Below are 14,438 nucleotides of genomic sequence, written 5' to 3' on the forward strand. Positions count from 1 at the left end.
TACTTTGCTAAATATAATTGTTCATTTTATTCAGTCAGTGTGCATAAAATAGGACAGATGCTTTTGTACTTTCATTTCACATGTAAGTTAGAATTTTTAAAGAATTCCTATGCCAACATTTAAAAATTTTTTCCAACATTCCTGTCAATTGTGCCAGCACTTGTGTTTTTTTTCCCCCAAAATCTTTTCCATCTGCTTTGCCAAAGGAAAATAATTTCACAAGTATAAGTTCTTCAACTATTATTTAGGACAGCACAAACTTTCATTTATAGATAAGTAGAAAAGAGACATGCATTATAGTGAGTTTGATATTTGCTTAAAATTTTATCACAGTCTTAAAATGTAGAAGTTCATTTGCTATATACAAACGTATTTGCACTGCAGCAAATTAATATCTTTTAAAAATTGAAACTTATTATTCATAAGGTGATAGATTAAAAGATCCAAAGCTGGTAATGTGGGGGGATCCAAAGGACAGAATACTTGTTTTCTTTACAAATTTTTCCTTTCATTTATGACCTTTCCTGATTAATTTTTAATCAATAAAATATTTAGATGGAATATTCAATATGGTACTAATACAGAGGGGTTTTACTATTGGCTATTACAATCAATTCACTTGTCACTGCTCAAGGTTTCTATCTAACAGAGAACAACTTTTTTCTTTTTTCACCCAGCTATCCAGTATTCATGACAGAATGCTTTTTATTTCTTGTTTTTTGTACTTTTTAAAAATTGCCGTGTATTTCAGTAAGATAATTATTTCTTATTAATTTTAGAAACAGCAAGTTCTTTTTATGTTATAATATAAAACATCTTTAACCTATATGCATATGCAAATTTTAGGCAAATGTAATTCTACTATTATAGTAAACTCAAATTTTTACACTAAGGTTAATGATAAGGTCAAGGCAAAAAATATAATAAAAGAAGATGTACCATTTTGATAACATGCAATAGTTGTTAGATTATTGGATTAGTTGCTTAATTCCTTAATTTTCTTTAAAAAATGTCTCTGCAACAAAATTATAAAAGTCTCGATGAAAGAGTTAAATATGTAATAAAAATAAGTTATCAAGTTAAGTACTACTCTAGATCAATGGGGAAATTTTAAGTACTGAAGTTCTTAAGTACAGGGTTCTACAGGTAAATACATAAAGCAGAAAGTATAATTAATTATATATTCACTGAAGTATATAATATGTAATCACCTACATGGCACCAATTAAAAATCTATTTAAAAATTTATACATAATTACTTTTAGGAATACAGAAAATTAACCTAAAATATTTATAGGAAAAATTATGTGGACCTCAAAAGTTTAAGCCTAGATAGGATGAGAAAAAAAATTCCTTCTTGCCGAGACCGGTTTGGCTCAATGGATAGAGCGTAGGCTTGGGGACTGAAGGGTCCCGGGTTCGATTCTGGTCAAGGGCATGTACCTTGGTTGCGGGCATATCTCCAGTAGGGGGTGTGCAAGAGGCAGCTGATCGATGACTTTCTCATCGATGTTTCTAACTCTCTATCTCTCTCCCTTCCTCTCTGTACAAAATCAATAAAATATATTTTAAAAAAAATTCCTTCTTGATAGCGTACTGAAAATTGATTTAATCCAGGAGTAAGTGACAATACTTATTCTTTTGAAGTTCTTGGGTATTAATGGTCTTCCAATCACGGTTCCTGCTCTTTAAAAACACCAAATGCAGAGACCATTGCCAGGGCCTCCAGACAATGAAGAATGCCATGCACTGTGGTCACTGTGGCCAAATTCTACTCAGTCAGTGTATCCCAAACTGGATTTGTGTTTCAGTTCTTTGGAATAACCTATTCCTATGTATTAAAGTGGTCTCACTAAATATCTACACAAGTCTTGTTCTCCGTTTCCAGTTATGTTTTACAGAATAAAATAACATGTAAAACAAAATATAAGCAAAAAATCATATAGATTCTTAAGAATGAACATGCATATTTAGGAACATGACATCAACAAGGCCTTTTGAGATGGGTTTGGTGACATTTGCAATATTTGCAAGTCAAGTGTCATACCTATTATTACCGGCTCCAGGAAAGCAGTATGGGACAAGGCTGCTTTAAAGTGTTTCTATATAGTACATGGTTTCCTCCTAGTAACCATACCTGGTATATATTATACAATAAAATCTTGCTCAAAGTATTTGGGGAATGAGTCATTTTCATATTTTAATTTTTAACTGAGGGTTAAGTGGCAAAAATACTTTTGCATAAGGTTACTAACGTTTGTCTGCTACTTTCCTGTGAATTTCAAGTAGAGATTTATATTAACCCTGGAAGTACTTTTCTTTATTTTTAAATTACCCAAGTAGTATATCCCAATTAGACCCCTCATGTCACTCAGGAAGTAACTAATATTCTGATTGTTTAATAACAATTTCCTTCATTGTATTAGTAGTTTTACCTCCCAATATTCAGCTGCCTAATTTTGGAGTCTGTATGATAGGAGTCATATTGTAGGTTTTCCTTTGTGACTTTATTTCACTCACTCAGTACTAAGAATGTGGGACATATCGATATTGATGTGTAGAACTATAGCCTAACCATTCATATTGTTCTTCGACATTCCATTTAAGACTATACCACAGTTATCAAATGAGCATGTGAATTATTTCTAATTTCTGGAAATTGCAAATTATGAGGATAAGAATATTTTTGTACAGGCCTCCTGTGCAAATATTTTCTCTTTAAAATATTACAGATGAGATTTTTGTTTATATTTTATAATTATTTCCTTTTAGCAAAGTGGAAGTTATGAGTAATTTTTATTTAATCCAGGGTTCTAGCTCATCAGTTCAATCATACAATTCTTATGATGATGAATCTAGTATTATTTATGCTACTACTATCAAAATAATAACAGTGGTAATATTACATAAAATATTTTCTCATCAAATAGCACTTTTAAACATTGTTTGTGTTTTAATGACATATGAGAACTTTTCCACTCAGAAAACATAAACCTCACTCACTCATCATTAAAAAAATGAAGGATACTGTTAGTAGTTTCCATCTGGGATGTTAATGCAACTCACTATTGTTAAGTATAATATACAGGTGTCTAGAGCAAAAGAATAAACTTAAAAAGTAAAATTGTGATTATTTCCCTATCTGCATATATTTCATAACTAAAAGCCCAATCCTAGTTAAAATATACAGCAAATATAGATAACTATTGAATTCATAGACTCTGCTTTTGTTATGCTTCTAAGACAAGGCAAAACAAAAAATGTGTATCAGTTTGAAGAACATGCTTTTTCCTTGACTAAGAAATTCTTAGTAAATCAAAGTATATTTACATTTCCAGAAATCCTCGTAGCATGATAGCAAAGTCATATTTTATGTATTCTACTTCTAATTTAGAGAAGTCTTATTTACATAGCTCAAAAGTTAGCCTTGAAAATAGAAACGTGAGCCAGACTTGAGTCTTCAAGTAAAATTTACAGACCCTTACATAAAATATGCACTCTTGGCTTTGTTTCCAGAACACATGAGGACATACCCTTAATTGTAATTGTATATTTATTTTTCACTTCAACAATTATACGATAAAGCAGTGGTTGGCAAACTGCTTTGTCGCTCTGTTGACTAATGAGTTTGCCAACCACTGCAATAAAGTATAGATAGACCTTTAGTCTATAGTACAGTGGGTCAATCTAAAAAATAAATCTTTCTATATAACTCTGTACATATCTTAACAGTCTTTGAACAACAGCAGCAAAAAGTTAACTTAAATAATGCCCTCTGGTATTATTTTCCACAGAATTGTGCTCATAAATCTAAACCAAGTAAAAATGAATTAAGTTGGTATCATCTATTACAAGTGAAGTTTCTTACCTACTGTGTTCTCATAAACTGCACTACCAGTCTTCACAAAACTAACCATACATTCCATCCTAAAATGAGTTTCTTTAAGTCAGATCTTCCTTTCTTATCCTCTGGATGAGAGGGTCCTTGAACAAAACTGAACTTGAAGCTTCCAATATACAAACACAGTATCAATAACGGTTCACTAAGTTATGCTCTCTTTTTCTCCATATGCGATTAAAACTTATCGATGATATTTATGGGTTTAAGTGAAGTCCCCCAAGAGTGTCAGAAACATGGAATGAGGAGAAATCTGTTTTTCTAAGCTGTTCCATGGATTCCACGTTAAAAAAAAAAAAAAAGAGATCCCAACTATAAAACTGCTTTCCGTCTAACAGATCATTGACATTAACCTTCAAAGTAGATACTATAGAAGAAATATGAGTGCCTTAGTCATCCTGTTCATCTGATGTCACTTCTCTTGTGGCTCTGCACTCACCTTTCTTCCTACCTCAATTTCAGCCACAATGTTGCCTTTCCTTTTCATCTTCCATCCTTTCTGTGAAAATGGATCATCTCTATTTAATGTGTAACTATAGGAGATTTTGCTGTGGATCTTTGACAGCTCAAACATATAACAGACTTTAATTAAATAGAGCACACTGATTCACAGAAGCTTCAGGATTTTTAAAAACTATATGAAATTACTCTGTACTACCACTAAGTGGTGGGAAATATATTTGAGGGGGGGACAGAAAAAGAAAAAAAAAACTTAACTAAATGACTTCTGGCTGCCTTCCACTGCCTGGTAACTTAGCCCAGTGTCATCAGTGAGAGTGAGTCATGATACCAGGTTCATCTTTCTCCACTTTCTAAGTCAGTAAATAAATAAATAAGTCCCGCAGGCAGATAGGAAGGACACTACCTGCAAAGCCGTCGGCGAAAACATCAGAAGCTGGCATAACACGTCCATTCTAACGGAAATAGGCTCTTTATTACTTAATCAGGACGGCTTCTGGGCGATTCATGAACCACTTATTGAATCACCGAGTTTAAGAAATCTGAAAAAAAATATTGGGAGTTGGTAAACACCATCTCCTGGTTGATCAGTAGCACGTAGGGTTTGACACAAGAGACTTTTTATTATATTGGCATGTAAAGGCCATGGAATGGTTTTCTGTTGAACATAGTGAATAGTGAATCTATAAATCATAGAAAGCTCATTGTTAAAATCCACCATCTTTGGCCTATACAGTTACTAAGTAGAGAAAGGTATGCATTTTGTTGGCTGGGCTACAGTTCCTAAACAATTCATCTTTACAGATTTCTTTTTCTTGAGAGGAGAAACTGAAATAAAATGTTATGAGTCTTTTTGAGCCAACTATAAAACATAAATGTAACCTCAATCCCTGATCAAAATATCACTGGATTTTAAAAAATATCACACATAGCTGCTAAAGCAATTAAGTGCGCTGCATTAATAAAAAAAGGAACAAAGAAATTCAAGAAAGTTACTATTATGTTTTTGTGCTCCAGTAAACTGACCTTTTTAAAGGGCTTTGTATTTTAAAAATCTTTACTGCTTAGTCAGATTATGATCAAGGTTGTTTAGTTTATTAGGGGTTGGGGGGGCAACTTTCCCCAAATTGCTACTCATTGTCTTTCACATCTGTCTCTCACAAATGGCTTAAATTTTGTGAGTATCCCCAGGAGAATGCAAAACAGAAATATTTTTATAAAATACAGGATAAATAAGCCTATTAGAACCCGGACAATACTAATCATGCTTACACATACAAAATGCAGAGAGATAGAAGACTTAAATAAATGCTCTTTGTATTAATTATTTTAATTAATTCAATGAGACACTTTCTTGTAATTAATAAGAGATTTACATCTCTCACCAAACCAGTGGTGATTTCTTAACTATATTTTATCAGCAATTTTGGGGTTTCCTTTTGGAATGTTTTAATGGCCTTAATATTATTTCAATGGAGTAGGTGCTGGCAAGAAATGAAACATGGTCCTTGTATTTAGTATGCATACAGAGACTGTCTAGCAAAGGGCTGTGCAATAGAAACAGAAAAGAGGAGAAAAAAAAATTGTACTTGAAAAGAACAAGAGGAGGGAAGCCTTTGAAAATGCACAGGAATACTGAGCATGTTATATAATTTGTCTTTCTGGTGACAGATACTAAGATTCCATTAGAAAAACATGAGCCAAGTCAAGGGAGAAATGGCAGATCTGGCTTGATTTCTGGGAAGAGCAGATTTTCAACAATGTTTAAATTTAGGTAATATGATCTCATTTTAAAAAAAATCTTGAAAAATGATATTGCAAGTGCGTTGTGGGGGGAAAAAAAAACTACCAAAAGATGTCCAACAAATTATCTGTGGTCTATGGTCTATCTTTATAACCCTTTACCCAGTTTTGGCACCAGGCAAGCACAGAGCTAAAATTGTCTATTATTACGGTTAAAACTTGTCAGGTTACGCAGCACTACCTTCTAAGTGAATTCCCTCAATTTCATTATTATATTATAATAGTTAATTCAAAAGAGCCCATTTTAAGCATTTATCTTTTGATCTTTGATTGAGTAAAGCACCATAATAGGTATTTTTTAAACCTCTTGTTGAGGCTTTCTAAAAAATAACTATTTATAAGTTTTCAGAATATTATCAGAACATTCCTAGCTATGATCCAAAACTTGAACAAACTTACTAGTAGGTTATCCTACATAACCTATCTGAATTTTTAAAAATGCTGCCCCTATTAGTATGTTAACATAAACTTTGAAGGGAAAGTTTTTAAAAAGAATTTTCAAATTCTGATTAATTAATCACCTGTGCTTTATGTATGACTCACCTTTTCACAGAGTATTTAATCTCTTCTCCCCAAGGGAAAAAAAATGGCACAAAATTATTGAAGGTAATGACAGAGCCATAGAGCTTAAAACCTTGATATCATTTAAAATAGTAATATTTACCACTTGATGAATGTCTTTTAAGTGTTTTAATACATTTTATCATTATACAGAATTATATACAGAATAACTAATGTTGTATATATTATTAACTAAGCTCATTTAAGAAATGAGAATCTGGAGATTAGAAAGCTGAAGTAACATGCCCAAGGTCACACAGTTAGAAAATGAGCCTAAGTCTATTAGTTTACAGAGTTCAATACTGAAGCCCGCTGCGCAGGTAAAATGTGGAAGTGTTCAACACCTGCCTTCCTATTAGCTAGTAATTTATATTCTTCACAAACTCTTGAAATACACAGTAAAAGAAAAGAAAGAAGGTCCCAAACTGTAGGAAAGATGTGTTTCTTAATAAATTGTCAAGCCTGGCCACTGTGGCTCAATGGTTGAGCGTCAGCCTATGAACCAGGAGATCACGTGTTGATCCCAATACGGGTCATGCAGGTGGAAGCCGATCAATGATTCTCTCTATTAGTTTATGTTTCTATCTCTCTCTTCCTCTCTGAAACCCATAAAAATATATTTTAAAACAAATTTTCAAAGACAAATTTTCAATTTTTCATTTTTATTTCCCGGGTGTTTGATTTTTTATTGTTGTTGATTGCTACAATTAGGTCCTATGGCATTCTTATAGAACTCGGGTGTTGTTTTTTTCACCAGTAAATGAAATGTATAACCACTGAATTAAAGCCTGAACTATGCTCTATTAAATTGTATTAGTCTACATTTTTTCTGACATTGCTTCCCATTTAGTGAACATTTCTAACACTGATATCATCAACCCCACTTAAATCCCTGCTTCAGTTCCTCCAATCTATTCTGTAAGTTTTATTTGAGTATGAAGGAAAATATTTGCCACAATGATATACTGAAGTACTTTTGGAACCACCTGAAATATTGCTGGGCCCTATAAAAGGTACTCATTATGCAAAGTTTGAAGCACCATATATTAGGCTTCTAGCAATGGCTTACTTCTAGAGTAATTCATCATCACTCTCCAGAGATTACTTACTCTAGAAAGCTGGTGATGTAGTCTCGACTGCAGGAAGACCAGGAAAAAGGATTGGTATTTGCAGTAATGTGAGCTGCCATAAGTTTTGCTGTTTCATGACCTTTCGTCCCACAAGGATTTCCAAGTCCATCATGGTTCATACCAAAACTGTTTTAACAAGAAAGAAACATAAGAAACATAAAAGAAATAAGAAAAAATAATAAAACAAACCCCAATATATCCTTTATTTTATTATTTGATCATGTATTAGTTTTATTAACATATGCCTTCCATAACGGTAGACTAGATACTATAAGGAAATATAGGCTTAAAGTTAAAGAGACTAAGGAATAAGTCAATAATATGATATATTTCCAAATCTCTTTAAATTTATCATATACAGTAATCTCAAATGTTATTTCTTCTTGAACAGATACAGAATATGTATTAATTCTCACTTTATAGATTAGAAAAACAAATTTAGTAAAAATACAAGACCTATTAATGATCACACAGTGTTGTAATTGTTAGCAGAACCTGCCTATTAAGATGCTAGAGTTCATAATTCACTATGAATCAGAAAGGAATTATAAGAAGATGGTTTTGATCCATTGAGTCCTAGGTTGTAGTCCAAATACAAAGTCCTTTTTCTTACTAATATAAATAAGAGAGAATTAAATACATAGACAATTTAGGCTTGTATGTGTTTTCAAAACACATTTTGAAAAGTCTTGATATATTGAATGATTATGGAGATAAAGTTTTTCTTTATTAACATCTCCCTTTATTTTTCAAAGCTTTTGTTTGTTTGTTTTTGGTGTCCTAAGCCATGTTTAGTGCCATCAATGTGATTTTAAAATATTTAATAATACACCAAAATTTTTCTGTAAAGGATACATAACCACTACATATAAATAAATTTTAGCCTTTCATCACAAGTAGCCAAAAGTTCAGGTTGAGTATTACTAAAAAATAAATATGTCTCCATTGTGACATTCTAATAAATGATGTGTGTTCAAGGAAATAAATGACTTGTGTGACAAGAGTATAAAATAGATGAAGATAGTTGCTAGAGAAAACAATTGGACAGCTAGTTGAGAAGACAATTAATGAAAGTAAATATTAATACATTTGGCAGTGTAGAGACATTGAAGATTTGCAAGAATGGCTGACGATTTCTGAGTAGGAGAATAAGGACTTATCTGTATTTTAGACAGGTCATCATAGTAATTTTGCACTAGAGACATTGGAGTGGGAAGAGAATGGACCCAAGGGGAGCAGATGGAAGGTCATTATCAATAAAAAATGATGTGGGTATGAACTAGAGCATTGGATGGAGAAGTGGGATTAGATTTGAGACATGCATAGAATGAATTGGCCTTTATAAATACGATATAAAAGAGCTATAATGAGGACATATAATATATTCATACATGGGGGGCAGAAAGGAAAACTAGTATTGCAGGCAAAAGAACTATCATAAGCAAAAGAAGAAGTGAAAGAAAAAGTCCAGAAACCCATGTTAAAATACCAGATAACTATCCAAGAACACCAATATTTCATTTTCCCACTTAACATCAACATGCTGGAATCAACCTATTTGAATGCTCTTCGAAGGACATGATGGTGAGATTTACAATTAGTTGAATTAGACATATATTCTGTCAAAATAATCAGCTACAACTTTACATAAAAGACTCTTTTGTTCAAATTCTTAATTCAATAAACTTAATATTCTATATTTCTCTGAATGGTTGGTGCTACTGTATGAGTACTACTACAATTCTTGTCAAATGATAATAACTTTAAAATATTATTTCCCTTTAGCAGCAGTCTCTTAAATATTCCGCAGTCATGCTGAGATAGGTGTAGGTAGGCACAGATGGTTTTAAGAAAGTCATTTTCGAGATCTTCAACTTCCTTATTGTACTCTATTCTTTTAAAAAATCAAGTTTCTTCTTTTGAAATTAAATTTCTTCCACTTACAAAAGAAAACCTTATTTTTCACCCACCCTCAATTTTACAACAGTTCAAAGTCTTGGAGTAGAAAAATATGGATGGGCATCAAGAAAAGAGAGATGGAAAACATTCGGTGTCAGCTTTGAGAAAGAGTATGGTGTTAATGATTGAATAATAAATATATGAGGTAGTTTCTTGCTTTCATCAAATTTATAGGAGGGTATAATCAAATTAACAGCTGATGGGTTGTAAAAATTATTTTTTCATGATAGATCACTATGGTTATGTTTAGACAAATAATTCAAAAGAAGTTCAATGAATTGATTGATATTTCTATAATAAACTCCTTTCATCTCATCTACTGACTTGTGTAAACAAAGCATTCATCATCTACAGAAACAAAATAAAGAACTTGAACTAATGCTGAAATCCTACCTTATTTTATTTATTTGTTTGTTTGTTTGTTTATTATTGATTTCAGAGAGGAAGGGAAAGGGAGTGAGAGATAGAAACATCAATGATGATTGCCGAAACCATTTTGGCTCAGTGGATAGAGCGTCGGTCTGCGGACTGAAAGGTCCCAGGTTCGATTCGGTCAAGGGCATATACATTGGTTGCGGGCACATCACCAGTGGGGGATGTGCAGGAGGCAGCTGATCAATGTTTCTCTCTCATCAATGTTTCTGGCTATTTATCCCTTTCCCTTCCTTTCTGTGAAAAATCAATAAAATATATTTTAAAAAAGAAAAAGAAAAAAAGAAACATCAATGATGAGAGAGAATCATTGATTGGCTGCCTTCTGTACACCCCCTACTGGGGATCGAGCCCACAACCTGGGCATGTGCCCTTGCCTGGAATTGAGCCCGAGACTCCTCAGTCTCTATCCACTGGCCCAAATCAGCTAGGGTCTACCTTATTTTATAGGAATACAAAGATAAATGCAATAATTAAAAAATACATCTAATTAAAGATACATCTTCTCATAAAAACTTTGCTTTCATATTTTATTTACTTTTATATTTTATTATTTTTAAAATCTGTAATGTGGATATGCCCCTCTGACCAATCATTAACTAATAATGATTGCTATTTAAAAAAATAATTCAGGAAAAATTCTTTATGATTATAGGAAATTTTTAATGTAATTGCTATATAGATATATTTTATGGAGATATTTTATATAATTAAACATACTTTTGAGCATAAAATATATGTTTAAATATATTTAAAATATAAAATATATATTAGGGTAATAGCCTGGGAGGGAGAGAAGAAGCAAACATATTTAGTTAAAGGGAAAAAATGATTAAGATTTTAACTATAAAATAAAAATGAGTGTGTATTTTTTTAAAGGCATACGATAGTTTCCAAATTGCTATGGCATTCAGATTCAATTGGATATTTTTAAAAGACATATATAACAATTTTGTTTTCATATGCTAATATATACAGTATTCCAGAAATTCTATCTTTTGTAGTTACTTAGAAAAAAATGAAAATTTTTATACAGCTGAAAAATACACAATAGAGTACATAGTTTTAAAAAATTCAGAAGTGTAAGAGAGAAAAGGTTTTTTTTTCTCTCCTGAGGAAATTATTGAAGAACTTAGAAAGGAAAAAAAAAAGTGAAGCTCATTAGTGATAAGAGAAAATAAATAAGAGACCACTTTAAAACCATCATACTGACAAATATAAGAATGTTACCTAGTACTCAGTGTTGGGAATAATGTAGAGAAACTGGGATCTTAGTTCACGATATTTGTAATGTGGTCAGGGCAGCTGTTCCAGAGAGCAATTCAGCAGGACTTAGTCAGATTAAATAGGCAGATACATTATGACTCAGAAATCCTATTCTTGGATATATATCCCGGAAATATTCCCAAAGAGAATATGCATAAAGATGTTCATGACAGGATTATTTATGATAGCAAGGAGATAAAGACAATCTAGGTGTCTGTCATTAGGGAATGGATAAGTAAACTTTGGCAGATGCATATTATGGAATACTAAACAGAACTTGGAGTCAGCAAACAAGATACATGTCTACACATAAATATGGGTGGACCTTAAAAATAGTGAAAAATTAAGAAAAAGAACAATGTCTATACACTATATCAAACATGTAAACAAAAGTTACATACACACTTTCATATACTAGGTCAAGGAATTGTTCCAAACTAAAGACTAAAGAGACATAACTAAATGCAATGAAAACTGGATTGGAGAAGGAAGGGAGGTTATAAAGAACATTTCTGGGACAACTGATAAAATTTGAATATGATTGTATATTGATGATAGAAGTATACCAATGTTAAATTTTCTAATTTGACAGCTATATTCTCCTATATAATAAAGATATAATATGCAAATAGTCATTACACTGTGAAGCATAACAACAGACTGCATAATGACCAAATCACGGATCAGTAGGAAGGTGGGGCACCGAGCTACAGGAAAGGGCAGGGCAGCAAGCTATGGAGAGGAGAAAAGGAAGGGGAGGGAAGAGCTATTGGGGGGTGGCAGCGAGCTACTGGCAAACTACTGGCACACGGATTCATGCGCAGGGCTATTAGTGGTTATTTAGGAGATTATCTTTTCTCCTTAGGAAATAGATGATAAAATATTTGGGGATAAGAGAAATGTCTACAACTTACTCTCAAATACCTAAGGAAAAAAATTCATGTACATTTACAGAAAGAGATAAAGCAAATATTGCAAAATATTAACAACTGAATCTGAGTGAAGGACACATGAAAAGGCTTTTTATTATATCAATATTTCTATAAGTTTGAAATCATTTCAAACTTAAAAAGTTCAAAATGAATACATACATGCACAAAGCAACCTGCAATATTTTACAAGAATATGCATGTACTCAAATATGCGTATCAAACAAATGGCAGTGGGAATGGAAATAGAGATATAGAGCAGAAGGTCTCTACTGGGACTGATAATGATATTGTGCCCAAGAACTAAGGTTGGCTGGATAGATGGATGTATGGTTGGGTGGGTAGGTAGGTAGGTAGGTAGATGTAGATAGACAGAAATATGTAAAATAAAGTTTGCTCTTTAGCTTCAAAAATACTGTTTTTTTAAAAGAACAAAACAAAGGAGAGAGAGAGAGAGGAGAGAGTTTAGTAAACCTGGGGCCCACCCTGATGAGTGAACAGTAGTAACAAGCGAACACTCCCATGGTTGGTTTTATGTGTTTAATAAAACATTGCAGATTACATAAAAGTAGTGTTTCTGATTTGTGGAGAGTTTTAGGACCAGAGAGAGAGAGAAAGGTGAGGGGGAAGTTAAGAGAGACAGTTTTCTGTGGGCCTCTTATGATTCCTATCTTATGCTGGGTATACCAAGTCTGCAAAGCTTCCTCTTTACCCAGGCTATGTTTCAGGATAGCTTTAAGAAATGAGGTAACATCAACCCTGGATAAAGAGCAGAATTACTTACTAAAGTAGTTCCCCTTATCTGCGGTTTCAGTAATCCACGGTCAACCACAATCCAAAACTCTATACAGTATATATAAAAGCCCAAGAGACTGGATGCCAGGCCAGTAGCTATGACATGCACTGACCACCAGGAGACAGACCCTCAATGCAGGAGTGCCGCTCAGCTGACAGAAGGCCACCAGATTCTGGGCTTATGGCTGGTGAGTGTAGCTGTGGCTGTGTGAGCCTTTCTCATGGACACTCCACCTGTGCGCCCAGGCTGAGGTGGCAGGGGGGCCGGGATGAGCAGGAGTGGCACCCAGCCCAGTCTTGGGCTCCTTCCTGGCCACTTGCTGCTTAGCGCACTACTTCTTGCTGTGCAGGATCAACACGAATAGCAGGCTGGAGCCTGATGAACTGGTAGGTAAGGCCAGGCTGCAGTGGCACAGAAGTCCACTGATCCCTGCAGGCTAGCCCAAGGGACCCCACCGGTGCACAAATCCATACACTGGGCCTCTAGTATTAAATAAAAAATTATTTTTCCTTTAAATATATGTTTAACAAAACAAAATCTCCTTATATACATATGTAGAGATATATAAGGAACAAATTCCTTATGTCATTTATTTTTTTAGGATATATTGGAGGAAGCTCATTGGTGATTATATTTTACATCACTTAATCATATATTATTTAACCGCTTACTTTAAAAGTAACAATGTATTTTGGACCACAAAATAATAGCTTACTCTCAAATTGATACACAATTCTTATTTGTTCTTTTGGAAGATTAGTTTAATAAAAAAAGAGTAAACACAGACTACTGAGTATAAAGTTAATATGCATTCAGTCTGGCGATTCTTTTTAAAATCATAATTGATGTTTTCAAACCAAATAAAGGATCTGTATAGCTAAGAAAAATCTTAAAATGCCTAATACAACTTATCTATCTAAGCAATCTTAATTTTATCATGGTAATATATCAGCATCATTTTTTTCTTAAATTATCCTGTATTTAAACTGTCTTGCATTTCGTTAAATAATCGTTAGCACACAGAGCATGTACTTTTAAAATCAGCCACTAGAGGAAAAAAAATAGATGCTATTCAGTTCTTGAATAAGATAACATATACACAATGATAGAATTAAAGAATAGTTTCTTGCCCAGCTGCCATGGCGCAGTGGTTGAGCGTCAATCTATGAGCCAGAGGTCACGATTCAATTCCTGGTCAGGGCACG

At 33.2% G+C, this 14,438-nt stretch overlaps 1 protein-coding gene across 2 annotated transcripts in view; it reads right to left on the reverse strand.

The window, feature by feature from the left end:
• The window catches only part of ADAMTS6 (ADAM metallopeptidase with thrombospondin type 1 motif 6), a 192,554-nt gene that overhangs the window by 99,497 nt on the left and 78,619 nt on the right, over window positions 1-14,438 (reverse strand). For both annotated transcript variants that reach the window (XR_004983049.2, XM_036410424.2), the window contains exon 10: window positions 7,831-7,977. Coding sequence is in view for 1 of the 2 variants with exons in the window: in XM_036410424.2 (XP_036266317.1) it covers window positions 7,831-7,977 (147 nt within the window). In the remaining variant the exon portion in view is untranslated. The remainder of the gene's footprint in view (window positions 1-7,830; window positions 7,978-14,438) is intronic.

The sequence above is a fragment of the Pipistrellus kuhlii genome, unplaced genomic scaffold, assembly GCF_014108245.1.
Source record: "Pipistrellus kuhlii isolate mPipKuh1 unplaced genomic scaffold, mPipKuh1.p scaffold_m20_p_4, whole genome shotgun sequence".
In the NCBI taxonomy this organism is placed as follows: Eukaryota; Metazoa; Chordata; class Mammalia; order Chiroptera; family Vespertilionidae; genus Pipistrellus; species Pipistrellus kuhlii.